Below are 27,060 nucleotides of genomic sequence, written 5' to 3'. Positions count from 1 at the left end.
GCTCCAGGGAATTGGAGTCTCTTTCAGAAATTTAGGCTGCAGGAAAAAAATAAGGAGAAGTTGTCCCAGGAGCTAGTTTGCTCATATGGATATGAACAGATGCAGGAAATGGAAACAGGTACAGGAGGATCCAAGACATTTATTTCTTGGCACCAATATGCTTAACAGTCAATATATTTTACTTGTATATACATTAATGAGAGCACACCTTGCATATCACAAAACCATAACCTTGGAATGTTAAAGTTAGCAAAACAATAAATAGGGACAAATTGTACATCTTTTTCTCCTAATATATGCAGTACTGGTTACAAGAAATAGTAATCAATTGTTATTAATTTAAACTGAAAAGGTAACTAACGGCAAGGAGACAGTGACATTTTTCCTGCTCAGCTTAGAATGCAAGAACTAGGTAAGAGTTTAAAGAACAAAGGGGAGCACTATACATACAATGACTTTAAATATTGCAACAGAAAAAAAGCTCAGGATGAATAAAAGCTTTAGCTCAACTTGACTAATTAAATACGAGTCTCCTGAATTCTGATTTTATGACAGGGCTTTGAAAGCCTTTGAAAGTGGTGATCTACAACACAGAACATCTGTTTTTGAATTGTTAAGGCAAGATGAGTCATTTTCAGAGTTTTGTGATGCCTTGAAACCACTTTCAGCTAACTCCATCCTGTATCCTGTGACTGCTTCAGTGTGCTATGAAGAAAACAAAGTAATGTAGCTAAGTGCAGCTTCAGCAGCAGCCTGGCTCTAGAAAAGGGCTGTCAAACTTATGGCCTGTGGGCTGGATGCGTCATGCACTGCCCATGCCCACTCCATTTTAGCAAAGGGTTAGGGTTAGAAAAAAGGCTGTGTTAACAAACACTGGATATGCTAGGAACTGGTATTCAACATCATCTAGCAGGTCACCACTTCCCCACATCAATGGAAACACCACTAAGTATTCTTTCTCCTTGCCACAGTAAATACCACGGCTAACTCTGCCAAATCTAGAATGTTGCTTTTGAAAAGAACTAGGGTATTTTGGTTTTAAATCTAATAAGCTACCAACTTATATTCCCAAAATAAATGTTGCTTTGTAATGTTCAAAAGTGAATAGCTTTTATTTTGGAAGGTTGTTATTCTTCCCTCATTCTTTTTCCTGTACCCACACCTTTGCTTCATATGCATCATCAATTGTTCCTTTGTTGACATTGAGATAATTTCATAAAGTCATCTATAGCAATCAGGTGCAACCTACAAGATTCAATAACAACTACTGGAAATCCTGTTACCAAAGTATAATCTAAGTTCTTTTTCTTTAGAGCATTTACTAGCACAGCTTTTAAAATGCAAATCACAACATGTCACATTAAAATTAAGACTTTTCAAATATATACAGTTAACAGGTATCTCCAGGATTCTCAATGTGACACATAAACGTAACCGTGGATAGCAGCAGATATCCTCATATCTTCATAAATAAAACATTGGATTTGAAATTAGTTGGAATCAACCAAATACGTTGAATGATGAAAAAGTATGATACTTCAGTTCCTTAAAACACTTGTTGAATTGTGATGACATTAGCATCAAAATCACTGAAGTGTGAACCAAATTTCCAAGGTTTCTACTACATTTTAAGGCTTTTGTACTTAATCTGGGAATTCTGTGAGTGTCATTTAATAGCATCATGGGAATAGGGCTCCTATGGACTTTATGTTATTGAGGTCTGATCTAGGAAGAGCAGACTCTTTAAATATATGAGCTGTATGCCAGCGTCTCAGTGCTCAGTAAGTACAGCCATCCCTTGGTTTAACTGTTGTCATTCTGAGATCTGCACTGTTTCTCTATAGAAATGTTTGTGCAACACCAAAGTTATTTCCTAAAAGCTCTTTTGCTCTCTTCAAATGTTAGTGTTATAAATGAACAAGCAGGTTCCTTTAGAGTCACATTATCTTTAAAATTATCTCTGTGAATTTCTTCTTGTAAATCAAACATCTATATTTGAAGTAGACTGTGTTACTTGGAAATGGAAGTGGAACAGTACAGTGGAAATCCCAAGGGTTCCTTTATCTCTGCCATCCACCCCAGAGAAATCCAACACCATTTTTTTATAACAGTCCATCTTTGCATATTACCAAATATATGCACATATAGGGAAATTCTCCTACAGATATAGTAGAAGATGCCTAAGAGGCATGAAGAATTCCCAGATTTTATAACGATTGTTAAGTAGTTGCTTGTAAAAAAAACCAGAAATCTGCAGCTGTGCAAACAGGGAGTTATGTCTATAGCAAATGGCAACAGACAAAGAAAAAGTATGTCAGGCTACAGAAATCTGTTTGTTTACTTATAATATGGCTAATATGTTTAAAATTTAAACAGACACATATACCATCTTTTCCACTGAATACACACCAATCTAAAATACAGATATTCCCAACAGCTGCTTTTTTTAAAAAGCATACTGGAATTCATAACAATGGCAAGAACCCCATATTGTTGAATCTGAATTAATATATTAGCATAAGAGAAGACGTAAGAGTAACCCAACAGGAAAAAAAACCACTGTTTTCTTATTGTCTTGGGTAACAACTGCAGGCTGATAATATTGAGCCATGTGTTAAGCCACACAAGCATTTTCTTTACTAAAATCTCCAATTGTTTTGGCCTATTGAAGCAGAGAATCAATCCCGGCTCCTGATTTTGCAGAACGTTTTCTATTTGGAGAGAAGATGGTGCACATTAGTCAAATCAAGAAATATTCAATGCATTCATATATACAAAAGAAACAGCCAAGGACAAAAAGCAATATGATCGTGACAAAGCATTAAAAATGAACCTACATTCACAAGAGAGTCAACGATACTGATATTACATATTATACAAAAGGAAAGTCATGACCAATGGCATGAGTGGACTTTGGGGGGGGGGGGAGAATGAGGCAGTAGAATGGGAGATACAAATCACTTTAATTGGAGGCTGTAATAGGGAATAAATGAGTTGTTTCAAGAGATGCAGGAGGGAGTCTCTGACCTAACTCCAGGCAAGACATCCATCACTTACTCCTGACTGATCATTCATGGGATCCTCTGGAAGCTTTATTTTTACTGTTGAGTTGTGCAAAGAGTAATAGGTTTGATTGTGAAGCAATGTTCTGTCCCACCCCTGTACTTATAGCAGTGTAGATTAGTAAGTGCAAAATATTCCATTAAACTGAAAAGTGATTCAGAATTATTAGGAAAGGTTCTGTTGGTTCTACTGTGCACACAAAACAGGACCATCCCCATACATGTATCAGGGACACCCATGGAGTTCTTAATATACCGATTGGAGGGGGGGGGTTCCTCCTGTTTGCATTCAGCTTTAAGTATCTCAATTCCTTTTAAATTTGAAGCTGGGCACAAAACAGTATTTCACAGTGGTTCTAACCTTCTGCCAGTTTTGGGCCTTGATCTTCCTTTTGATGTTCTTGGTCTTTCTAGTTTCATCAAAGACTGTCTCAAGCTCTCTTCAGTGTAAGCTAGATATACATGGGAAAGGTCCACCTCAAAGGGCTGAGTGGAGGAAAAAGTGAACATGATGAGTAAACATTAATGGATCATGCCGAAGTACTCTTATCAAAATCAAAACATTCATATATAAAAGATAGGTACAAAGCTGAAAACTGGACTTCCAACAACACACATTTGCAAAGGCTCACTTACATCTTTTTCTTTCTTATCTGCCACAGGAGTCTGTTTTCGCATGTTATTTCCGGTATACGCCACACATTTCTTAAAAGATGAAAAAAGAATTAGACCTTTAAAAAGGAATTGCATTCTATTGTTGGCTTTTGCCATAGTAAGAACTAGTCTCACCGAGGCAAGGCAAGGGATTTTTGTCCTTGCTTCATCCCATATATGTTAGTAAATTAAAGATGAAATGTACAGTAGCTTCAAAAAATTTCCAAATAAAAATGCAAATGGTAATTGCATAAGAAAAAGGCATTCTTTTAAAAGAAAATAGAGACAATATTTTAAATATATAATGAAAGTCTGCTAACATCATCCCTGGAAGTTATGCCAGCAACAGACTAAGAGGAGGCTTGGTAAATTAATACAAGGAGCATAAGAATCAGATTCTGAAGAATGTACTGTTTTTGTATCAAAAGTGAGCTCACATACCAGCTGCCATTCTCCAATGTCTTCATTCCAATGAACATAGTTCTCAATCATTTCCTGGAGAAGAATCACAAAAAACAGAAAAGAGAGGTCTTTTTACTATTAAAGTCGATTCAGAAGCAAATAGGCATTGTCCCAGCAAGTTATTCCCCACAAGTTCTTGTAACTGTGTTGAGCTTGGATTTATATTCCCCTATTCCTGATAAATTAGACCCAACCTCTCACTGCTAAAATATCATGCATCTGCCTTCTCCAATCTGGACATCCTTCAAATGTGTAAAGTTCAGTTCTCAAAATTCTCCAGCCAGCGTGGCCCTCAGGAGAGATCTCTGGTTGAGAAGCTGTCTTATAAGATATAAATAAAAGAAGTAAGAACAATAAAGGGCTCATTTAACCCTGCATTTAGAATGTTATTGTGAAAGCTTATAAATGTGACAGCTTTAGACCTCTGTACTCTTCTTTTGACCTCTGATAGCCAGTGGTTAAAAGACTGGGAGACTATATGTCCCATCTTAGATATGAAGTCATTAGGGTGATTTTGGGCCAGTCAGTCTCTCAGCCAAGAAGGCAAAGGCAAACACTACAGGAAAACTGCAGGAACTTGTCCAGGCAACACCAGGAGTCAAGAGTGATTTGAAGTCACATACACTCCTGGCCTCCAGCTACTGATAATCAGTGCAATTTAAATTTGGATACTCAGCATTGCCACCATAACTATCAGCCTATGATTCAGTTTCATGAAATTAAATCCATCAATTTACGCTGGAGAAAATATGTGGGAAGTATCTCACTGTCTGTTCGTTTATAAAATATCTGGTCTTAAAATATGATAAAGGCAGAAAAGGACACGTTCCATCAAACAGCTTCTTTAAAATGAGAATTTGTTCTGGCTCACTGTTGAGAAGTGGATCCTAACTTACTAGCTACGTAGATGTCTCATGTTACAGCTACTGTCAGGCACAGGAAATCAAAGCACTACAAATTTATTTCATTCTATGTGTTTGTAAGAATTTATTCCACCCTGCCTCCAGATTTGAGTTTATTCAAAGAGGGTTAAAATACAAAATGCCAAAATATTTTTAAACATCTGATCTGACAGTTAAGGCAAATTAACACCAGATAAGAGTCAACCGACTTCAAGGGGGGCTGAACTTAGTTCCCTCATGGGGTATAATGACTCTAAATTGATGGTGCATTTGATCCCACCCTCAAGCTCAGTCAGATCACCTCCTATAGCCATGATGGCGAACCTATGGCACGCGCGCAAACTGGAAGTTTGGGAACAGACCTCCGGTTTGCACGTAGAGTCGTTTTTCACCCTCCGGAGGGCAAAAAATGGCCCTACGGGCAACCTGGGTCCATCGCATGCCAAAAGCGGGGGGAGAGTGGGGGTCATGCACGCATGTGCACGGGGGGGGGCACGCCCATGCATGATCCTCCTGCGCTCCCACTTTTGGCATGTGATGGGGAAAAAGCTAGCCATCACCGTCTTACACCTACTGTTTAATCTCTCAAAATCATCAGAAATGTTTCACCTGGTAATCCTGAGGTATAAAGTTGTCAATTATAAGCATTTGAAGACGAAGCTCTCTGCTGAGCTGTCGAATGTTCTCCAGTAAACCTTCAATTTCTCTTTGATGCTCTTGCTGCAGGTCTGCCATCTACAAATATGGTATAAACCAAACCAAAACATCAAGAATAATTAGAATATTTTAAAAAATATTTTAAAATTATATTAAAAAGTTATATTCTTAAATCATATTTTTAAATAATCGGCATTATTCTTTTTCCATCTTCTCTGTTGTTCTTAAATTTGATATTTCTTTAAAAAAAAAACTATTTAAAGACAATCCGTCAGGAATTATTCTTTCTTATTCCTTGAACAATGATCAATAAAACCAGACAAATATTCACGTATTTGGGGAAATACGTGAATGACTGTAAATTATCTTTATAGTGAAAATTAAGTTAAAATAAGCTGTCTAGATGTATCAGCAATAATGGGAAATGGTCAATGACATAGACAATGACACCATGTATCCCCCAAGATTCCCTCAAACATTCATTCTCAACCTTAGGCTTCTAAAATGCATCGAAGTAAACAGAGTCAGATGGGAATTCAAAGAATAGGGTTCAGATCTATGTATCTTATAAGAAAATGTTTAGCAAGTAAGTAATAAAGAAGAATTGTTTCTTTTTCATGTGCTAAGGCCATGACCTCATGCTACTATAAACTGCTGGAGGAAGAGATGGATTTCCCCCCCCTTTTGCTGCCTCTATTCCAAAAATAAATTAAATGAGCTGCTGAACTTAAACTGCTCTTTTTATGGTCACGCTACCAATTCTTTCAAAAGTGTAAATAACTCAAGCATATGTTCTTCCTGTATGTGCAGCAGGTATGCTTGTTTCAGTAAATTCAGTAACCTTAGTCTCTTGAAAAGCCTCAGGGAACATCTACATAAAGGTAAAGGTTCCCTTCGCACATATGTGCTAGTCGTTCCTGACTCTAGGGGGCAGTGCTCATCTCCATTTCAAAACTGAAGAGCCAGCGTTGTCCAAAGGTGTCTCTGTGGTCATGCGGCCGGTATGGAATGCTGTTACCTTCCCACCAAAGGTGTTTCCTATTTTTCTACTTGCATTTTTTACCTGCTTTCAAACTGCTAGGTTGGCAGAAGCTGGGACAAATAACAGGAGCTCACTCCATTACGCGGCACTAGGGATTTGAACCGCTGAACCTGTCTGAAGCACTGAGCCACCATGTCCCTCATCTACATACCAACTAGCATTTTCCTTTTTAGTTTCTTCTTACTCAGCCACTGAGCCATGTTCAATTTCCTCTTACAAGAATCATTTCTGTATGCCTACAAGCAGCACCTTTATCCTGAAACCAGACCTTTCATTTATAATGCTGACCTCTGACTTGGCTGCCATGAGCATCGTCCACACTTTTTTCAGCTTCTTAGTCTTCCCCTGAGCTTCCTCTTGCAGGCTGGTATATTTTTCTTCAATGTCCAAACGCTCTTGCTATTTTTCAAATAAATAAAAAATAGATAGACTGCCATTGAGCAAGTGCAAGAATATTGTTTTACATAAGCCCTTGGAGGAGGATTCATAAAATAAGAATACGATAATAGTTTGTCACCCATTTGTGCCATTTGTGCATCTGTTTCAGACACTCACCAAAGCTTACCCAAAGGTTTTTTTCATCTTATTTGGATGCTTTAATTAGCAAGGTCTGACAAATTAGGAAATGAGGTATTCTCCAGTTTCTACTTATGCTGAAGTAGAAAAAGACTATCCGATCTTTTATATGGTTGTGGTTTTTTATCAATTACATCTGAAAGATTTACAGCTTCCGTATGATGCTTTCCAATGAGTATCAAGATATATCTCCAAAGTTTTAAACATCCAGTTTTTTGAAGGAAGATGCTTGTGATAAAAATGGACATATCTGTGTGAGAGAAAAGTCCACTTTCCTTCCTTCTAACTGCCATTTTAGTTTTTCATTGGTTTTGTTCAGTGGTGGGTTCCTACCAGTTCGGACCGGTTCGGCCGAACCGGTAGTGGTTTGGCAGCCTGGGTTGCTGGAAGCCGCAGTGACCCAGGCCTGCCACACCCCCAAACCGGTTCTCTGGGTAGCGCCATAGGCGCCACCATCTTGTTCTTCAGTTCTGCACATGTGCAGAACAATTTTAATTGTACTGCTAATGGGCATGCACACGAGCGAACTGGCAGTAGTGCCTGCCAGAACCTACCCCTGGTTTTGTTTTCCTGAAGCTGAAATTGAACTTGAAGCCTTGACTGGTTAGTTCAAGAACATTAATTCTTAGGACTACGGGACAACAACTTAAATGCAGACAAAATGAACTTTTGCCATAATCAATATATGTCTATTTTCCTACTTTCCTCTGAATTTACTTAGATACTAAGGACAAGCTTTCTTTCTTTTGATATGTTTTTGGACAAAGTCTCTTGTCCAAAAAGGTATTCCCCATTTATCAAACTTCACTGCTTCCTTGAGTTCCAAATTTGGAAGCATCATTTGCCATGTCTGGGATGCAAAATTCTGGGTGACCACTACAGTAAGTATTTTTATTTCTCTTTGTGCTTGCCCAAATGTACGCAACTCAGACATGGCATCCTTGATCATTGCACATTTGTATTTTGACTAGATGCTTCCTCCTCTGCTTCCTTTAGTAGTTAAACTATGTATTTCTTTTCATTTTCTTCAGTTACATTTCATTGTTTAGAAAAGCTTCAATATTGGTTTCCTTTCAAGGGTGCCTTAAAGAGATTCTGCTTCTTTTTAAATGTATGATGATAAATATGTTAGCTGTTTACCCAACACTATTCTTAAAAGTACTTTTTACTTTGTAAAAAGTAAAAGGGTTTCATTGGATCATTATTCTCCTTTTTTCAGTACTACAGGACATATCTCTAAACATTTGGAGACTATCATGCTCTATGCAGATATATTTCTCCTTGATTATTCCTTAGCCTTAGCTGAAAATATAAATGCGTAGATGAAGAACAAGCTGTTAGAGGCTGTTAGAATAAAAGAAAACAATAGTTCAACAAGAGAATAAGTGGACCTCTTTCTCCTCCAGCTCTTTTCGGAGTTGCTCTGCTCTTTTCCTTCGTTCCTCCAACTCCATGTTAGATTCTTCCAGAAGTTTCTCTTGCTCCTCAGCTTTAGCCAACAAATCCACACCTCCCACAATCACTTTTTTTTCCAAAGCTGACAACTTCTCTAATAGTGATTGATGTTCTTGCCTAGAGAAACAGGGGAAAAAACACGCCCTTTGCATTCCTACAGCTAAAAACCCCAAATGTAGCAGTCCATATTGCATATGACAGAAATCCTAAACAATTCCTTACATTCTCTTATTAATCTTAAGTAAATTAAGACTATAGTAGGGGTATTGTAAGATTTTAATGTTCTCTCAACATCAGTCAGACTGAGCATGGGCTACTTTCCAGCAGTTCATCTGATGTATCAGGAACCCTAGGGCAGCTATATCTACAACAAAGGAAACTTGATTTAATTAATGCTCTTGTGTCACAGGAATTGTTGTAACTAATGTTAAGTTACTTCTCTAATATCTCTATAAGGATTTCACTGAACTTCAATAGTGATAAAAGCAATAATAATAGCACTAGCACTTAGACTTCTAGACTGCTTCATAGTGCTTTACAGCCCTCTTTGAGCAGTTTATAGAGTCAGCTTATGGCCTCCAACAATCTGGGCCCTCATTTTACCGACTTTGGAAGGATGGAAGGCTGAGTCAACCTTGAGACTGGGGAGATTTGATCTGCCAAACTGCAGACAGATGGTGATCAGCAGAAGTAGCCTGCAGTATTGCACTCTAACCACTGCGCCACCGTGGCTCTAATGCCAACTTTCTTTATGAATTGTTATAAAAGCTTCTATTAGAGAAGGCATGTGAAGTGATTTGAACATTTTTATTCAACCACTTTCTATCCTCCTTCTGAGATACATTGTGCTGATCAGAGTTGCATTCAAACAAATCAGCAGGGATCAGCCCGGAGAACACTCTGTTAGAAGAATGTTCTATGAATGTCTTCTCAATTTTCAGAATGCTTACTGTGCTTTAAGCAAATCTTTCTCCCTTTTCTCAAGTTCTGCCCGAGCTTTGTTCCTTTCTTCCTCTTCCATATCAAGCTTTGTTTCAAGTGCTTTCCTTTCTTCATCAATTTTGGCCTGCATCTCCAACATCTTGTCAGGAGAAACTTTCTTTTTTCCTTCCACGGGATTTAAAAGCAAGATTAATTAAGAAGAGACACCTTTTCTCATTATATTATTATATAATACATTTTTTCAATGGATTTGTTCTTGTAAGGCTTGTAATCGACACTGCAACATAGAGACTTCTAAAAAGTATATCATCCAAGAATCAAAAAATAACCATTCTGTGATCATGGCATAGACTTGCATCAAATACATTGTGATTCATTCCTATTGGGGATGTTTGATTTATAATGATCAACTGGGTAAGATGTTCCAATATTATCCCACCAAAAACATTTTCATGACTTTAGAATGACATAGATTTTGATTTTAAAAAATATACACTTTCTAGTGATACTAACTTTTAAATTTAAAAATGAGATGCACAGTGTTGGAATAATATATTGCTGGAAGAAAAAAAAAGCAAAATTATTAAGCTAAAGCAGAATTTGTCATTTGGTCAGAGGGTAGAAACAGAAGCAGGGTGGAAAAGAAGAATCTTTTTTTGTTTGCCCCATTTTACTCTTTGACCCTTCCTCCCCACAACATGAAATATTGAGAAGGACAATCTTGGTAAGATAAAAACAAACAAACAATGTAATTGAGCTAATTGCTATAGAAGGACAATCTCTGGCTTGTCCCCATATCTTTATTTACCCAAATTTTGTCTACATGGTGAAACCTCCTTCCCTGACTTCTGTTTTAGCTGCATTGGATCCATTAACAAAACAGAATAAATAGAATTGCATGCCCATTGTATCCACTGAGATTTTACAGCACAAACAGCTAGGTGAGTTTTAAAATTTTATTTAAATTCCATTAGATGCAGTGCAAATCAAACACACCAACCTGCTTGATCTTGCATTTAAGAGGAAGAGGCAAACAAATCGCAGAGAGGCAGCACACGCACAAAGAGGAAGGGGTTGGAGAGGGGAAAAAAAGAAACATATTATTGCTTGATTTCTTTTTAAAAAAAATAAAAATAATAATTAAGTCATTCCAAAATTTGCACATATGTATAGAAAAGGCAAACACCACAATGCAAGATTAAAGGTCAACCTTATTGTTCCATTCTAAAACTGAAGTGCAGTAAGAATCTGATTACTCTTCAGTTTTCTTATTACAATATTACTTGTCTGAACAGTGTTGTGGTAATTCTGCTGTTCAAGCTCTAACATTATCTCAGAGAATGTGCCCAGAGAAACATCCCAAAAAATAATATGCTACTTAAACTAAGTAAGGCTGGACTATTTGAAGTAGCCAATTGTCAAGCAGGCCCAGTCAAGCTTGCTTGGTGTTTGATCACAGTTTCCAATCAACCGTCTGCGTTATTCATAGATTCTAATATGGTTGCAACATTGATTTGATTAAAAAATAGATTTCTTTCCAAAAACTCAGATGTTTCCTTAGAGATAAAGGGGCACATTTTAATGGGGATTAACAAAAAGGAGGAGGAAAACAAGAGAAATAAGAGGAGGAAATGCCGTGAACCATGCAGCATGCAAAAGGAGGGAAAGCCATTATGCGGAGAAAGAAAGTTATGATTTCAAAAAGCAGCTGCCATCACTATCCCATTCATCATATCAAGCTGGAGCATATTCAGCCGACTGTGATGTGTTTCCCCAATGAAAACATTCCATTGTGATTGAAAGCCAGCAGCAGGGGTGTAAGGGTGGGAGAAGACTGTTTGTTTCAAACTATTAATGGACATATAAAATAAAGATCTATTGAATTTGTTCCATCGCGTCTGCTGCCAGGAACTAGTCGATCACTATCTGCAAAACTCTGCTGCCACAAGAGATTTCCCATTTGCTCTGATAAGCAGGAAACAGCTGACATGCAAATATGCATGATTAAGATATGGGTGTCTTTTATGCCAGTTGGGAGATCTGGGGGTGTGGTAAAAAAGTTAAAATGGTGCCTGCAATGATGCAGTGGAAGCTGCCATTTTGACTTCTTTAAAAAAAAAAACCCACACCCTATGGACACCCCCTGCTCCAGAAACTAATGGGAAGTTCCTATATAAGCAGAATGTTAGGCATCTAAAGTCATTTACTAGTGACATTCAGTGTCACTTGTAACAAAGATTATCTAATCCAGCTCCCTTTCCAAAGCATATACCTACAGTAAAAAAAATCTGCCAAAAGCTATCTGTGCTTAGTATGATTATACCATATCAGACAGTGTCAACAAAGCCTTTTCAAAAATCGTTTCTGTTACCCAACACCCTGGCTGCTATGAGCAATACCAATATTTCTTTTTTCCTTTCTTGAACTATTGAGCTAAGGTGAATCCTGGTGTTTATAGGTAAGTTTGAAACAGCAAAAGAAAAAGCATGCTTTACTTTATGTGGAGCAAATCCACATTTCACTCTGAACAAAACTGATGTATCAGGGACAGAGGAGCAAAATGCAGCATCAAAACAATGAGCGCACAGATTATGGAGAGGCCAAAGCTTCACTGGATGACTTAAGAGCTCCCACTCACTAGTGAAGGTTTTATCCAGAGGTTTTTCTATGACAGAGCATGGAGAGTCTGAACTACTGCTGCTGCTACTGCCTGGAAAATACAGAAGTGGGCCCCAAGGAAATCCCAGGAAAGAAGAAGAAACAAGAAATACATGCTGAACATTTGATCTAAAGGGTAAAAGATCAACCCAAAAGTCCTCAAGAGAGGCTGACTCTCACCTCAGGTAACTTTTAAGAGCCCTGCTGTGCAACTGTACAGCTCAGAATTTTAATGTACCCTCGTTGGCTGACGTTGAGGTCATTGTTGAGGATGAGCAGAGAAATCAACAACACAACTTATCATCCCTTGGTCTATAAAGAAGTGCAATTCTCACTTCTTCAGCCAATGTTTCAATAACATTATTAAACATTATTATTAAAGGTTTGAGGTTTAATTTTAACTAGCAACGCATCAAGTAAAAATCTCAGAGGAGGCAGAGATCCATAGAGGGAAAGGAGCACCAGTCCTTCAAGAGTTTTTGCTTCAACCAAATTAGAACTCCTTTCAGATAAGCACAAAATGTTTGCTTAGAGAAAAGGTCGGTAAAAATTGCATTTGAACTTGTTGTTCTGACCCAGGATTTCAAGGAATTTGATTAGGCTACGAAGCAAAGTAGATGGGGCCAGGCAGAAATCCCCCAGATAAAAATCGATCAGAATCAATTCACAGCAGTCTACAGACCTTAAATATCGGTTGAGAAAACCATCATTAAAATATGGCAGAGGGAGCTCTAAAGTACACAAAATGTGTGTCTGGGGACCAATGGGCTTGTGAATTGCCCATCCCTGATTTAAATTACCTTTCCCAGCCTGGTGCTCTCCAGATATATTGAGCGTGTCACTCCTATAGTCCCCCTGGCAAATACATTTAATTTATGAAAATTAAAGCTCAGCACATCTGGAGGGCTCCAAGTTGGGGAAGATTTCTTTAAATCAGTAATGCATTGGCAGGGGGTCATGTGTTATCCAATTATACATGGATAAGAACTCCAAAAAGAAGACATTTTGCAACCAAATAACAATAGGTTTTTTTTCTCTCCAGAACACTGAAACTCAAATATGCCTCCTTTGTTTCCATAGCACATTACTCAGCTTAAATGTAGATTCTGAAATTCTATCTCAAGTTACTACCCTGGACTGGATACATGCAACAGACTAAGTTAAGTCTTATGTGCAATTAAACTGCAGTATTAGTCACAGCTACATTATTATAACTAAGTTAAAAAAACTTAAGTTAAATTAAATGAAAATCAACCAGAAGCTTAAAGTCCTGTAGATTATTTTGAAGTTAACAGAAGGATATCCTTTATTTTTCAGAGGTAAAGCTTAACAGTGCCATCGTTATTTACCCCCCACAATCACCAAACAGGAGACAAAAATATTGTCTTTGAGAATGAATGTCCAATACATTCAACCAAATTTCTTTATGCAAACACCCCCAATTCTAAAACTTATTGATTTAAATGAAGTAGAAGACAAAGTTCAGAAGACAGCACAGAACGTTTGTGCTTTCTAGGAAACATCAATACTAGCTTGAAGATATTTGAGTGTCATTATATCCCACAATTATTTCATCCTAAAAAAAACCTTTTAATATTTATGATTTAACTAAATACAATTTTAGAGGAGGACAAGTTTACTGCAGTGGGCACTCAGGCACAAACATGAAAATGATATCAAGTGATCTGAAAGCACCTTACCTCTTCGTTTCTTTCGTTTTTCTCCATCTTCACCAATTTCCCCATCCTCATCCTCATCATCCTCTTCAGAGCCACTGGTCTCAGAGCCAGAGATTTCTTCCCCTACATTAGTTTGTCATTTTTAATACAGGAAACAAATAAATTACATTTTTAATTTATTTTAAATTAATTTTTATCTACAGAATCCTGGTGTGTTAATTTAAATCCCAATCTAATTTTACCCTTTAGCTTTACAAGTTTTGTTAGAAAATAGGACTACAAAGAAACTGATCAAAAATAAAATATCCTTGGCAAGTGATATTGCTACCAAAGGCTCTGTTTCTTATCAAATGTAACTGACTGTGCCTTCTGCTTTGTATTTGTTGCAAACAAATCTACATTTAGTGAATAAGAATAGGTGATACCTGCAACACATTCTTAGCTATCTAATTGGTAGATGTAATATTTCATTGAAAGAAGTTAAAACCATGAATGGAGGTTAGAGGGAGGATTTGGACTAAAAAAGACATTAAGCTGCTAAACTTGACAGGTAGGTTTAGGACGCTCAGCATCTCCTAGCCTAAGCTATAATACCGGGATGGTGAACCTATGGCACACGTGCCACAGGTGGCACACGGAGCCATTTGTCAGAGCACGCGAGGCATTGCCCTGTCAGCTGGCCAACGCACATGCGTGCTAGCCAGCTGAGTTCAGCCTTTTTAAAGCCATTTTTCACCCTCCCCAGGCTCCAGAGGCTTTATAGGAGCCTGGGGAGGGTGAAAAGAGCCCCCCTGGAGGCCCTCCGGAGGCTTCAGGAGCTTCCCTGAAGCCTCAGGACTGCAAAAAACCAGGCCTATGGGCAAACTGGAAGTTCGGGAACGGACTTCCGGTTTGCTCGTAAGGTCAGTTTAAGCCCTCCGGAGCCTTCAGGGACCTTCAGGAAGCTTCCCTGAAGGTTCCGGAGGACTAAAAACAGTTTACTTGTGGGGTCATTTTTAGTCCTCCGGAGCCTTCAGGGAAGCCTCCTGAAGGTCCCTGAAGCCTCCGGAGGACTGAAAACAGCCCTACGAGCAAACCAGAAGTCACTTCCGGTTTGCTCGTAGGGTCGTTTTTAGTCCTCCGGTGGCTTCAGGGAAGTCTCCTGAAGATCCCTGAAGCCTTCGGAGGGCCTCCAGAGGGGGCGAGGGAAGCTGTTTTCGCCCTCCCCAGGCTCCTATAAAGCCTCTGGAGCCTGGGGGGAGTGAAAAAAGCATGCAAAAAAGGGGGGAGCGCCTATCATGCGTGCATGTGCACTTGGTGGGGTCAAACATGGCATTATGGGTGTGGCACGCCACGCACGACCCCCCCTGCACTCCCCCATTGATGACATGTGAGCCAAAAAAGGTTCGCCATCACTGCTATAGTACAAGATGCTCAAAGACAAAAAATAAAGGGAAAACAAATCTGTGTATTATCCTAATTTCTTGAAGCAAACATAGGATAATCCGATATGAATACCGTGTTTCCCAGAAAATAAGACAGGGTCTTATTTTCTTTTGCCCCACGAAATATGGCCTTGGCTTATTATAGGGGAGAGCTTATTATTTTCTGGGGCAGGTGAGAAGCGAGGCGCACCTTTTACCTTTCCAGCTCCGTCGCATTCCTCGCCATTGTGCTCAGGGAAGCGGCTGGTTAAAAAAACCCTTCTCGCGAGTTCAATCAAACATCTTGAAATTGCAAGGGTTTTTTTTTTAACCAGGGGCTTCCTTGGACACAATGGTGAGGAATGCGACAGAGCTGGTAAGGTAAGAGGCACGCCTCGTGGCCCAACACCGCCCACCTCGCACTAATGGTAAAGGCAGCCTGCCTGGTTCCCTTCCCCACCGTCCCTTTAGCGAGGGGTGGCAGGTGGGGAGGGGAGAAGCGAGGCATGCCTCTTACCTTTCCAGGTTCGTTGCATTCCTCGCCCTTTCACCCATTGAATCCCCTTGCAAAAAAAACCTCATGAGTTCGCTTCTCCCCTCCCCACCTGCCACCCCATGCTAAAGGAATGGCAGGAAGGGAACCAGGCAGGATGCCTTTACCATTGGGGTGGGCGGTGTTTTTTTTGTGCGAGAAGGAACAGGCAGGAGGGGGTGATCGCATTGCTGGCCCACTGCTGTTTTTGCAGCGGGGTCTTTTTGAGCGGGAGGGAAGGGTGGGGGGTGGAAGCACTTTGCTTCGCCTGCCGCTGTTTTTGCGGCGAGCCCTCTTTGCCACGCAAGCTGTACCGGTAGATGGTACAGTGATAATGGGGGGACTGGTTGCGTATGCGCTTAAATAGTTGGGGCAGGCTTATTTTCAGGGGAGGGTTTATTATGGCGCATGCTCTGAAAAGCCCGATTGGGCTTATTAGCAGGGCATGACTTATTTTCGGGGAAACACGGTATTAAAATCTACATTCATTGTTCGCCATTTTATTGGAGAACATGGAATGTATTTAAAATAGGATATTACAAGCCAGATGTATTAATAGGAGACAATGAACAAATTACCTTCTTCCAACTTTTTCTTAAGTTCTTCTATTTCTTTTTGAAATTGGCGAAGTAAGGCATCCTTTGGATCTTCATTAATTCTAGCCTTATTTTTGATATTTTTAGCACGGTTAGCATATCGCAGAGTGCTGATGGTCTCATCATAATTGTAGTCTGCTGGGCCAATGTTTGCACACTAAGAAGAAAGAAAAAATTATAAACAAGCATAAAAGCCCGCAATTAAGCACACAACAGTCCAATTCTCAATTTACAGAAAGTGCAACATTATGGTCAAATGTAAGCTAAAGCCAGATTTCTAACATACTGATAGTTGGATTTTAAATGCAAGAACGTTTTGTATGCTTTTCAAAACTAAGCACATGGGAAACATTTACAGCCCAATCCAGAAATGCTCCAAGGCAAAAATTGCACACCTCTCCAGCTATGCTTGGACACTGGCATTCCCCACAGTAGGCAGGTGATCAGGACCATCAAAACCAGAAACACTTATCATCTTCCACTCCACCAGCATGGGAAGCTTGGGATGGGGTGGGGGGGGGGGAGGACCAACTGTTCATAATTTATCCTTACTGAACTGCAACAAATTGGGCAATGTAACAGAGAACCAATTGACACAATTCCGATTGGCAAGCATAATCTCTGGGAGTGGATTTTATGTCAAAAGGGAGAATTTAACAAGCTTGAGGAAAATCCAACATTTGCAGAATTATGAAAAAGCTTTAAGGGGAAAAGGGGTTTAATAGGAAGAAGGACTAGGGGAGACATGATAGCATTGTTCCAATATCTCAGGGGTTGCCACAAAGAAGAGAGAGTCAAACTATTTTCCAAGGCACCTGAGGGTAGAACAAGAAGCAATGAGTGAAAACCCTTCAAAGGAAGAGTGCACAAAATAGCTCACCGAGAACTTTCCATGCTTCGTGGAAGCAAACACTGCCTGCTTGTGATAACTTGACATTTAAAAAGGAACTGGAATGGAGCATCTCGGATATAAAAAATAACTTCCCAAAGGACACTTCTACCCACCTAGCTACACCAAGCAACCTTGATTCCTCTTAGGCAACTGATCCATTCTATATAGCCATCCCCCGTTTTTCAATGGCGAATAGAGAAGTTAAAATTTTAAAAAATGTTACTATACTGTGGAAACCTACAGACTAACAAAGCCTATTTGTAGAGATTTATCTCCTATAAGGGAATGGTAAAAGATGTGGGAGGGGCATTACACTTAAGATAGTTCGAGTGTGAGTTTTTATATATTTCTTGCCACAAAACATTTGGAAATGCTATCACTGATTTTCAGGCATTGGAGACGACTTCAAAAGTTGAAAAATGAGGATTCGAGGTTGCATATGGGATTTAACATTCTTTGCCAATAGAAAATATGTGGTGAGAAGAATCATTCAAGAGAACTAGGAGCTGAAGCTATTAATGTATTTTGCTTCCAGAATTTACAATATAACACAACTGGAGATTGTACTGCGTACAATGTACAATAAAATCAAAATTATAAATTGATTATCACTATAACCCATTTTTTTCCAATTTTGATACTAGAATAAAAGTAGCTAATTGGCATTTGATATGGCACTGATGCTTAATCCCCAAGGCCTTCCAAAACCATATGTACACTTGCTTCCAATAAGCTGTAAGGATGAAGGGGGGCATCCTTGGCTCAAGGAAGAAGCTGTTCCAAAAGAAGGAAGGTATTATAGAGAATATTTGCTGTCAGGCCCCTTCATTCTGCACCTCTTGGGAGGTGGCTTTCATTACCAGCCACACATTGCAAAATCCCTTCTGGCCAGCCTTCACCTGCTCTTTGAGCAAGAGCTGCGAGTGCAAGACTCTTGACTGTCCTTTCTGAGGGTAGAACAATACCACCAAGAGTCAAAAAGTTGTAGTGCTGCAATCTCTGAATCAACAGTAACTCCACCTTATTTGGATTGAGTTTGAACCTGATTTCCCCATCCACAATCTACTAGCCTCTGGCCTATCATTTACTTGCCCCACGTGCATCACTAATGTTTCCTTCTTATTACCATCATAGTTTTGGAGTTGCCGCCAAGAGAATCCTGGAGTAGCCGGGTCAGTTTAGAATTACGGTAAGGCACATGAGTGCTCTTTCCATCCACCAGCGCCGAGATGACATTCCCAAGGGTGGAGAGAGAAAGGTTGATTTTTGTTGCTTCTTTCAGTCGTTGCCCAGTAGCTCCAGTTTTTGCTTGCCTTTCTGAACCCTTTAGGAAGAAATAAAGAGGCAGAGAGTTAGGGGACAAAGGGCTCTTCCAGAAATACTTCCTTTAAATCAGAACATTGAATAAAGCAGCTGAAAAAGACCGACTGCTTGCTCTGATACCACATGCAAGAGGGGAGGCACAAAAAGCCCACACAAATAGAGAAAGGGTCCTTAAAAGAGGTAAGGCAGCATAGGTTTGGAAATGAAGGATTTCACTTAAGAAATCTTCCCCTCTAACTAGCAATTTCTAGCAGCTTCTTTAAAAACACAGAGGAAGTCCTGACAATAGCTGTAATACCTGTGACAGACATGCTATAAACCTATGAAAAGAAAAACACTTACCGCAAGATCTACTAGATGTAGCTTGCCCATGCGCACATGTATATTCCCATCCACACCCTTTTCACTGCACTCAATTGTGATTGTGAAGATAGCATGGGAGCGGGAACTGTGCTCATTCATATTAGTGGCACCAACAGAACCTATTGACACAGAGAAGGGAATCTAAAAGCTTGAATGAATAACATCATATTTCTGACTTTTTGACACTGCTCTAGAAGCCCTGTTCCAACAGGTATCAAAACTCTTGCCTACTCAAGCTGTCTTCAGCTTGCCTGCATGCTTTTGAATATTTATATTAATTATAAAAATGAAAAACTTAGGCAAGCTTCAGGAACCAAACCAAATTCAAATTTGATCACTTTTTTGTATCAAAGGCTGCATATGTAGAAAGACATGTACTGAGCCAGCTGCACTGGAAAAGACAAAGGAGTCACCATATATCTAATAGATGGCTTTTCTTACACGTTTATAATGAATAGCCACTTTTAATGAAACTGAGGACATTCCACAAAGAATATGGAGCACTCAACTAGGGCTATGCAACTTACGGTTTTTATGGCCAAGAGTCATAATTCTATCCATGTCATCTGCATTGTTTACAACGTAGGCTGAAAGATCTTTGATATAGACTCCTACATCAGGTCGTTCTTTAACCTATAAGACATGTTAGTTAATAATTTCTATGCACGTTATGTATTTTAAAAAAGCTATTCCTGATGTTCTTTATATTCAGTGGAACAGACCATACAAGTATTTATGTTCTTCAAATACTAAAGAGAGGTAATTTGGCGTAGCGAATAAGGTGCTGGCCTAGAAACTAGGAGACTGTGAGTTCTAGGCATCCTTTAGGCATTAAAGCTGGCTGAGTGACTTTGAGCCAGTTACTCTCTCTCAACCCAGTCTACTCCAGTCTACCTCACAGGATTGTTGTTGTGGAGAAAAAAAGGCAGGAATATTAGTATATTCCGTCTGTTTGTGTGTGCATGTGTAATAACTGGCACCTACTGTACAAACACATAACACTCTAGACTTAAAACTACTGTTGATAAAAAAAGATTTAAAAAATCTGGATAGTGGGCTTTGTAGTATCCGGAGACAGCAGAAGAGAAGAGAAAGAACTGGAAATATTCACAAAACATAAACACCTACAAATAGAAGTAGAACGACTGTGGTGAAAGAAACAAAGATCATACCAATAGAACTAGGTGCCTTGGGTGCAATGTCAAAAGACCCGGAGTACCATCAACATTGACAAAATAACCATCAGTCAATTGCAAAAGGCAGCTTTTCTTGGAACAGCTTTCATCCTGTGATGATACCTTGAATACTATCAAACAACAACATTTGCCTATCCCAGGGACTTGGGAAGGATTTGAGAGCTGAATAAAAATGGCAAATCCAATCTAAACATCTAACTGACTGTGTGAAAAGCCTTAATAAATCAGAGGTGAGCACTGTAATGTCATTTGAGTAAACAGAAGAGAGGTGATCCTGTAGCTAGTTTTCACAATGGTAAGAGTTTTAAGTTTTTACCTCCAGCCTCTGTGTCTGGTCCTTTCCCAAGAGGTCACGAACTTCCTCATTGTAGATTTCCAAATAAGAAACTCGAACCAAAAACCTGAAGTTTAAAAATACAATTACAGCAAAAATATGGCCAGAATTAATTTTAATGTATGAAAGAGGGAGGGAGGGAAAGTGGAAGATACCCTGGAATGATTAAAAAAACAATTAAGGGAACTTTTGAAAAGAGGCTTATAGCCTCTATGTTGGGGGGGGGGGGATATTCCATTTGGGGCATTTCAAATTAAGAAATGTATTTGAGACAGAAATGCAACACAAATGTCATGCTCTGTATGATTTTCCCATAAAGCTATGAAGTAAAGACGATGGAATGCCATCCATTCTTTTGTGAGCTGATTTCTATGGTAAGGGATCCACTTTCTTTCTTCTCTGAAGTGAATCCATCTTGTTAGCTGTAGATAAGTGGTGATCTACTAGACAAATCTCTGGAATCTCTGCAGGAAATGCCCAAGAATGGTTATTCTTAAATGTTTAATGACATTTTAAGAATAACCAAAATGTCTTCCCTTTATTCTAAATTATACTAAAAAGAAGAAAGCTTTGGGTAGTCAAAGGTTAAGAGGTATGTGTAAAAACCAGATGACTTTAAGTTAAAGTGTTCAGAACAATTTTGGAATACAATATTTCTTTCAGTTAAGGCTTGAGTTGGTAGATCACATGTTTTTTTTTAAATTAAATAAATACCTAATTAAATTTATAAATTTGTTTATTAAATTTATATACCACCTATCTCAGTCTGGGTGGCAAGCAAGTTTCTAAGAAGCTTATTAAAAGACAAAGACTCTGCAAGCAAGAATTTACATATGTATTGCTGAGTGCTGAATACTATAGAAGTATTTTTTTCATGAAGCATTTATTCAGTTTAGCTAATTCATTGCTACTGGCAAATCAACAGGAGCATTAGATAATTGGAAGGCACATTTCAAAAGCTGTCTATCCTTGGATATTAAAAGAAAACTAAAAGGAATTGTGTTTAAATACCATATTTTTTGGAGTATAAGATGCACCAAGATTTTGAAGAGGTAAATCTAAAAAAAAGTGTTTGCCCTCCCCGGCTCCCAGGAGCACTCTGCAGGCATCCCAAACCATCTGCATGCCCCATTTTTTGTGAAAAATGGGGCATGCAGAGAGTTTGGGAGGCCTCCAAAGTGCTTATGGGGGCCGGGGAGGGCAAAAATGCAACGCTGGGGGCTTGATCTTCTTAAAGAGTAAGGCTTTTATCGATCTCAAATCCAATTTTCTCTACTCCACCCACGGCAGGGCTTCACCTCACCCTTCTCCAGATGACCCAGGCGGCTAAATTTGGAGTATAAGACGCACCCAGATTTTCACCCTCTCTTTGGGGGGAAAGAGGTGTGTCTTATACTCTGAAAAATACGGTACATTAACCATGTATAATCAGACTAATTAATGAAGCATGCCAATCAGCATATTAATATCAATATGACACTAACAAGCCATACCAATCACTTTAATGATAGAATGATAATGCATAATTTTAGGCTATATATTTATGTGAATGGGCACATATGAAAAATGAGGGAAGTACTGCCCACCACAGATATAAGGCCCAAAAGGCAAAAAGGAGTTCAGTTTGAGGACAAAAAGGATGACTTTGAAGAACAAGAATCATTCCTAAAACAACCGAATAAGATAGTGGCATTCTGGAGAAAAAGAACCAGGTGATATAACAAAAGTGCAACAATGTGACTGGTCAAATTTGTTGGAAAGTATAGAATGAGTAAGTAGGATGTACCTCCCTCATTTCTTCTGGAACTCAAACCAACTTGGCCACCTAGACTTTGAGTCAGATAAGCGTGCCTGGATGTATACATGAATAGAGCTTTTGGTTCACAAAGTGAGCACAGAGTGCGCATTTTGTTCCTAAGTTCTTGAAACTAGATAGAAGAACTGGCAGTTCCTTCCAGCTTTCAGTGTGAAAACATCTGCTGCCCTCATGCCCGGCTTGTGTTTTCCCACCAGCACCTAATTTTTCACAGTCAGAAACCGAATCCTGGGACTAGATGGAATTTCAGTCTGGTCCAGGAAAGCCCTTCTGAAGTGGAATTAATACTGGCAGGATAGGAATGTAAAGAAATAAAATGTATTCTTTTACCTTGTATCTCCTTCAGCTTTTGCAATGTGTCCAAATACATGAGCAAAAGAGTTGGGAATGATTCCCCTGAGTTCTGGTACAGCCCGGACACCCTCCATAGTAAAAGTCTTTCCTGTTCCGGTCTGTCCATAAGCAAAAATGGTACCTGTAACATAAATCCTTTCTTTACCACTCCTAGTGCCAGGAGGGCACAGGCCATGGGTGTTCATGCACATGCTGAGAAGTAAGGACTTCTATGAAACGTCCAAGCATGAAGCAACAAAACATCGTTCTTTTCCTGGCCCATGTCACTTTCTCACATGTTCATTCATGACACTCTTTCATCACATTTCTGAATCAAACTGTGATTTCTTTTTTGTTTAAAAATATACCTTCCCCAAATTACAGTAGTCCTCAACCTACAACAATTCGCTTAGTGACCATTCGAAGTTACAACGGCACTGAAAAAAGTGGCCTATGACCATTTTTTACACTTACAACCATTGCAGCATCCCGATGATTACATGAAAATTTAATGCTTGGCAACTGACTCATATGAGCATCTCAGAGACCTTCTGACAAGTAACGTCAATAGAGAAGCCAGATTCACTTAACAACCGTCTTACTAACTTAACAACTTCAGTGATTCACTTAACAACTATGGCAAGAAAGGCTGTAAAATGGGACAAAATTCAATTAACAAATGTCTCACTTAGCAATGGAAATATTGGGGTCAGTTGTGATTGCAAGTTGATAATTACCCATGTACATTTTTCCTAAGCCTAAAATACAATATTTTACGGGCAGTATATTTATTAAACATTAGAAAATGTTTTCACAAAACAAAGGGTAAGTGCATATTAATCCACAATGTGAAAATCAGGTTCAGTGTCCTTTGAGTTGTGCCAAATAAAACCGGGCATCTTTGAATATCCCAACTTTCAAAAACCAAAGAACTGACTTATCACATATGTCTCACCAGAAAAACATCTTTGCAGTTGCATATACAAAGAGTATACCGGTAGTCCTCACTTACCAACAGTAATTGGGATCAGGAACGCCATTGCCAAGTGATGTGATTGTGTAGTCTGATGTCATGTGACTCCATTAACTTATGGTGGCAGTTCCAGCAATCTCAGTTGTCATTCTTAGATGAATCTCAAGCGGTTGCAGCATCCTGGCTAATATTTCTGACCTCCTGCTGGCTTCCCCATTAACTTTGCTTGTGAAAAGCCAGGCAAGAAGACCTCAAATGGTGATTACACGACCACAGGATGCTGCAATGGCCACAACTATGAGGATCTGTTGTAAATCCCCCTCATTCAATGCTGTTGCAACTTTGAATGGTGACTGAACAAGGTGGACTACCTGTAATGTCCTTGTAACTGTTACGGGCAAACAAGTATATATACACTTGTACAGTTAGTACTCAACAATTGAGCACAACATTTCTGTTGTTAAAGTGAGACGTGTTAAGTGAGTTTTCTCCCATTTAACGATATTTCTTGCCACTGTTGTTAAGTAAATCACTGCAGTTGATAAGTTAGTACCATGGCTGTTAAGTGAATCTTGCTTCCCCATTGATTTTGCTCATCGAAAGGTTACAAATGGTGAGCACATGACCTTGGGACACTGCAGCCATCATAAATATGAGGCAGCTGCCAAACATCTGAATGTTGATCACATGATCATGGGGCTGCTACAAGGTCGTAAGTGTGAAAAAATGGTCACAAGTCATTTTTTAGTGTTGTTATAACTTTGAACGGTCACTAAATGAACTGTCATAAGTCAAGGACTACCTGTATACAGTTTAGCTTTGACAGACCCAACTCTGATGCCTTTTGAAAACATAGTGAACGTTGAATTGGCTGATCCTGGTTTAATAAGTCTAACTAGAGTGTTATCTTGCATTATATACAGTATATACAGTATATACATGTGTGTGTTTGTGTGTGTGTGTTTGTGTGTGTGTTTGTGTTTGTGTAGAAAGGCAGACAGTCATATGATTATTTTTCCTAGCAAAAAGGTTTCCACAGAAACAAAGTACAATCCTTCTCTATCTTAGTGTACTTTGAAGGACTCTATTGGTGATTGTTTATCTGTGGCTCAAAGCAGAGATGTTAAAAGAAGCAAATCCATTTTGTAAATAGGGGCTTCTATAATGAAATAGAACAGCAAAAGTTGTGCACGTGTGTGACCGTACATACCTGTTCACACATGCATTCACACACGCATACACAAACACACCACATACACACAAATACAGAGCAGTTCTAATATTTAGGAAATTGCAAAAGAAAGTGTTTACAACCGGCTCTCCTCACCTCCCCTTCTTCATCCTGTTAGAATGAAGAAGCACTTACCGTTGTAACCTTCCAGCACAGAGTCAATAATCGGCCTTGCAGTCAAGTTATAGACGTCGAGTTGCTTGCTTTCTGGCCCAAATACAGTATCAAAAGTAAATGTCTTGGGAGGCTCATTGGAAGAATCTGTTTTATGCACAGTAATAGTGCCTCTCATTTCATCAACATTGACAGCCATTTTATAGCACATGGTCTTCTCCCGCTCATTGAGCGGCCGGCAACGAACCACAACTTTGACATTATCCAAATTATCAGGTTTGTCCGGCTTTTCAGATCTGTTGATCTACACGGAGAAAGAAATGCCCCGTAATTATTCAGCAAAGAGGAAGAAACAAAACCAAGATACCAAAACATGATTACAGTTGTAACACAGGAAAAAAAAATAAAAGACTTCCTGAAGTAATTTGGCAATAACTATTTTTGGAAAATATGAGGTCCTCTATTTTGGGATTATATTTAAGTGGTCACTAAAAAAATAGTAAGGAGTACCGAAATGTTTTATGAAATATTTTTGCATTTGATCTAGCAAGATTTTCTTGCGGATAGGCCCAATAAAGGTATTTTACTTTAAAACAAGGGTCCCCAACCACCGGGCTGCAGCTCACTACCACACAATGGTCTATTCGCAACTGGGCACAGGCCGGGGCATGTGTGTGTGTGTGCAGCTTAATTGATGCAAGCGGCAGACCGGCTTGATGCGAGCAGTGGGCTGGGATACACATACATGTACATGCAACGCAACTTGCAATTGAGGTGCATGTGCATGCTGCCCCATCGCTTATGCAAGTCAAGCTGCATGTGTGCACTGGGCCACCACTCATGCAGCCCGGTTCCTCCTCCCCCTTCCCCCCAGGCAGGCTTCCAAGCCACGAAGGTTGGTCCCACTGCTTTAGACATTTTAGAAGAAATGTATTTTTTTCCTTTTAAAATATCGTTTTCATCTAATACACAAATTTAAATAATCTGCAGAATGCGTTTCCCTTGAACTTTTACTATCTTCTGACTAGATACTGATAAGGCGATTGCAGTTTCCCGGGGTCATGGCATCATCTTTTGGGCCCTTCTGACAAGCAAAGTCAACAGGGAAGCCAAATTCACTTAGCAATCGTGTTACTAACACCGGCAGTGATTCACTTAACAACCCTGGCAAGAAAGGTCGCAAAAGGGGACAAAACTCACAGTAACAACTGTCTCGCTGAGCAACGGAAATTCTGGGCTCAATAGGTCGAGGAGGACTGCCTGTAACTGTTAACCAGCCCTAGGTTTAACGTGTGAGGTCGGCGAGGGGCGGGGTCGTCCATCCCATCTGGATGAAGAGGGGAAGGTTACCTTAACCAGAGGCCTGGCGTCTCATGGGCGCTTGGCTGTGATTGCTTGCCTGACCTCCTATGCTTTATGTCGGACTCACAATCCCTTGCGGTCGGTCCGTGGCGTTTTAGGGGGGAAGAGATCTCCAGATCCACCCCAGGAGGACCGGCCTTCCGAGACCCTCTTCACGTTCTCTAAAGCCCCCTTGCCCTGCCCAATGCAGACTCCTGCACCCAGCAGCCACCGCCGCCGCCACCACCCTCCCACCGCCTGCCTCCCAAGCCTCGCTTCGCTCTCCTAGGCAGCGCCGTCCCTAGCAACGGGCCGCGGCGCGCCGGGGCGGAAAGGAGCAGAGGGGAAGGCTGGGATGAGTGGCTCACCGGCATGCTGCTGCTCCCGCCGCCGCCGGTGAACTCAACGAGGCTGGAAGGCGTCGCTCCGAGGGAGGCGGAAAGCCGGAGGGGGCGTTCACGGCTACTGTGTTACCCGTCGGCTCCGCTACAATTGGGAACAATAACGGAAGCCAACGCGCCTGC

General features: G+C 39.8%; 1 protein-coding gene across 2 annotated transcripts; it reads right to left on the bottom strand.

Annotated features, from left to right (window-relative positions):
* Nucleotides 1–103: 103 nt before the first annotated feature.
* Nucleotides 104–27,060, bottom strand: KIF3A (kinesin family member 3A). Of its 2 annotated transcripts, none has more exons than XM_081934750.1 (17): nt 26,905–27,060; nt 25,217–25,499; nt 22,875–23,019; nt 20,711–20,795; nt 19,726–19,831; nt 19,178–19,317; nt 18,639–18,836; nt 16,603–16,777; nt 14,111–14,212; nt 9,761–9,917; nt 8,747–8,927; nt 7,068–7,178; nt 5,690–5,815; nt 4,158–4,211; nt 3,699–3,767; nt 3,424–3,548; nt 104–2,711 (listed from the first exon to the last, which is right to left on the bottom strand). In XM_081934750.1, exons 1-17 carry the CDS (start codon nt 26,908–26,910, stop codon nt 2,663–2,665), a joined length of 2,112 nt encoding a protein of 703 aa, XP_081790876.1. In that variant the 5' UTR covers nt 26,911–27,060; the 3' UTR covers nt 104–2,662. The 2 variants fall into 2 exon arrangements, with proteins under 2 accessions (XP_081790876.1, XP_081790877.1); XM_081934751.1 differs by lacking the exon at nt 26,905–27,060 and adding an exon at nt 26,396–26,523 and having other exon boundaries at nt 105–2,711.

Source organism: Natrix helvetica, assembly GCF_964273705.1.
Source record: "Natrix helvetica genome assembly, chromosome: 1".
NCBI lineage: Eukaryota > Metazoa > Chordata > Lepidosauria > Squamata > Natricidae > Natrix > Natrix helvetica.
Note: the sequence above shows the minus strand (reverse complement) of the source record. Positions and strands in the feature narration are given on the sequence as shown.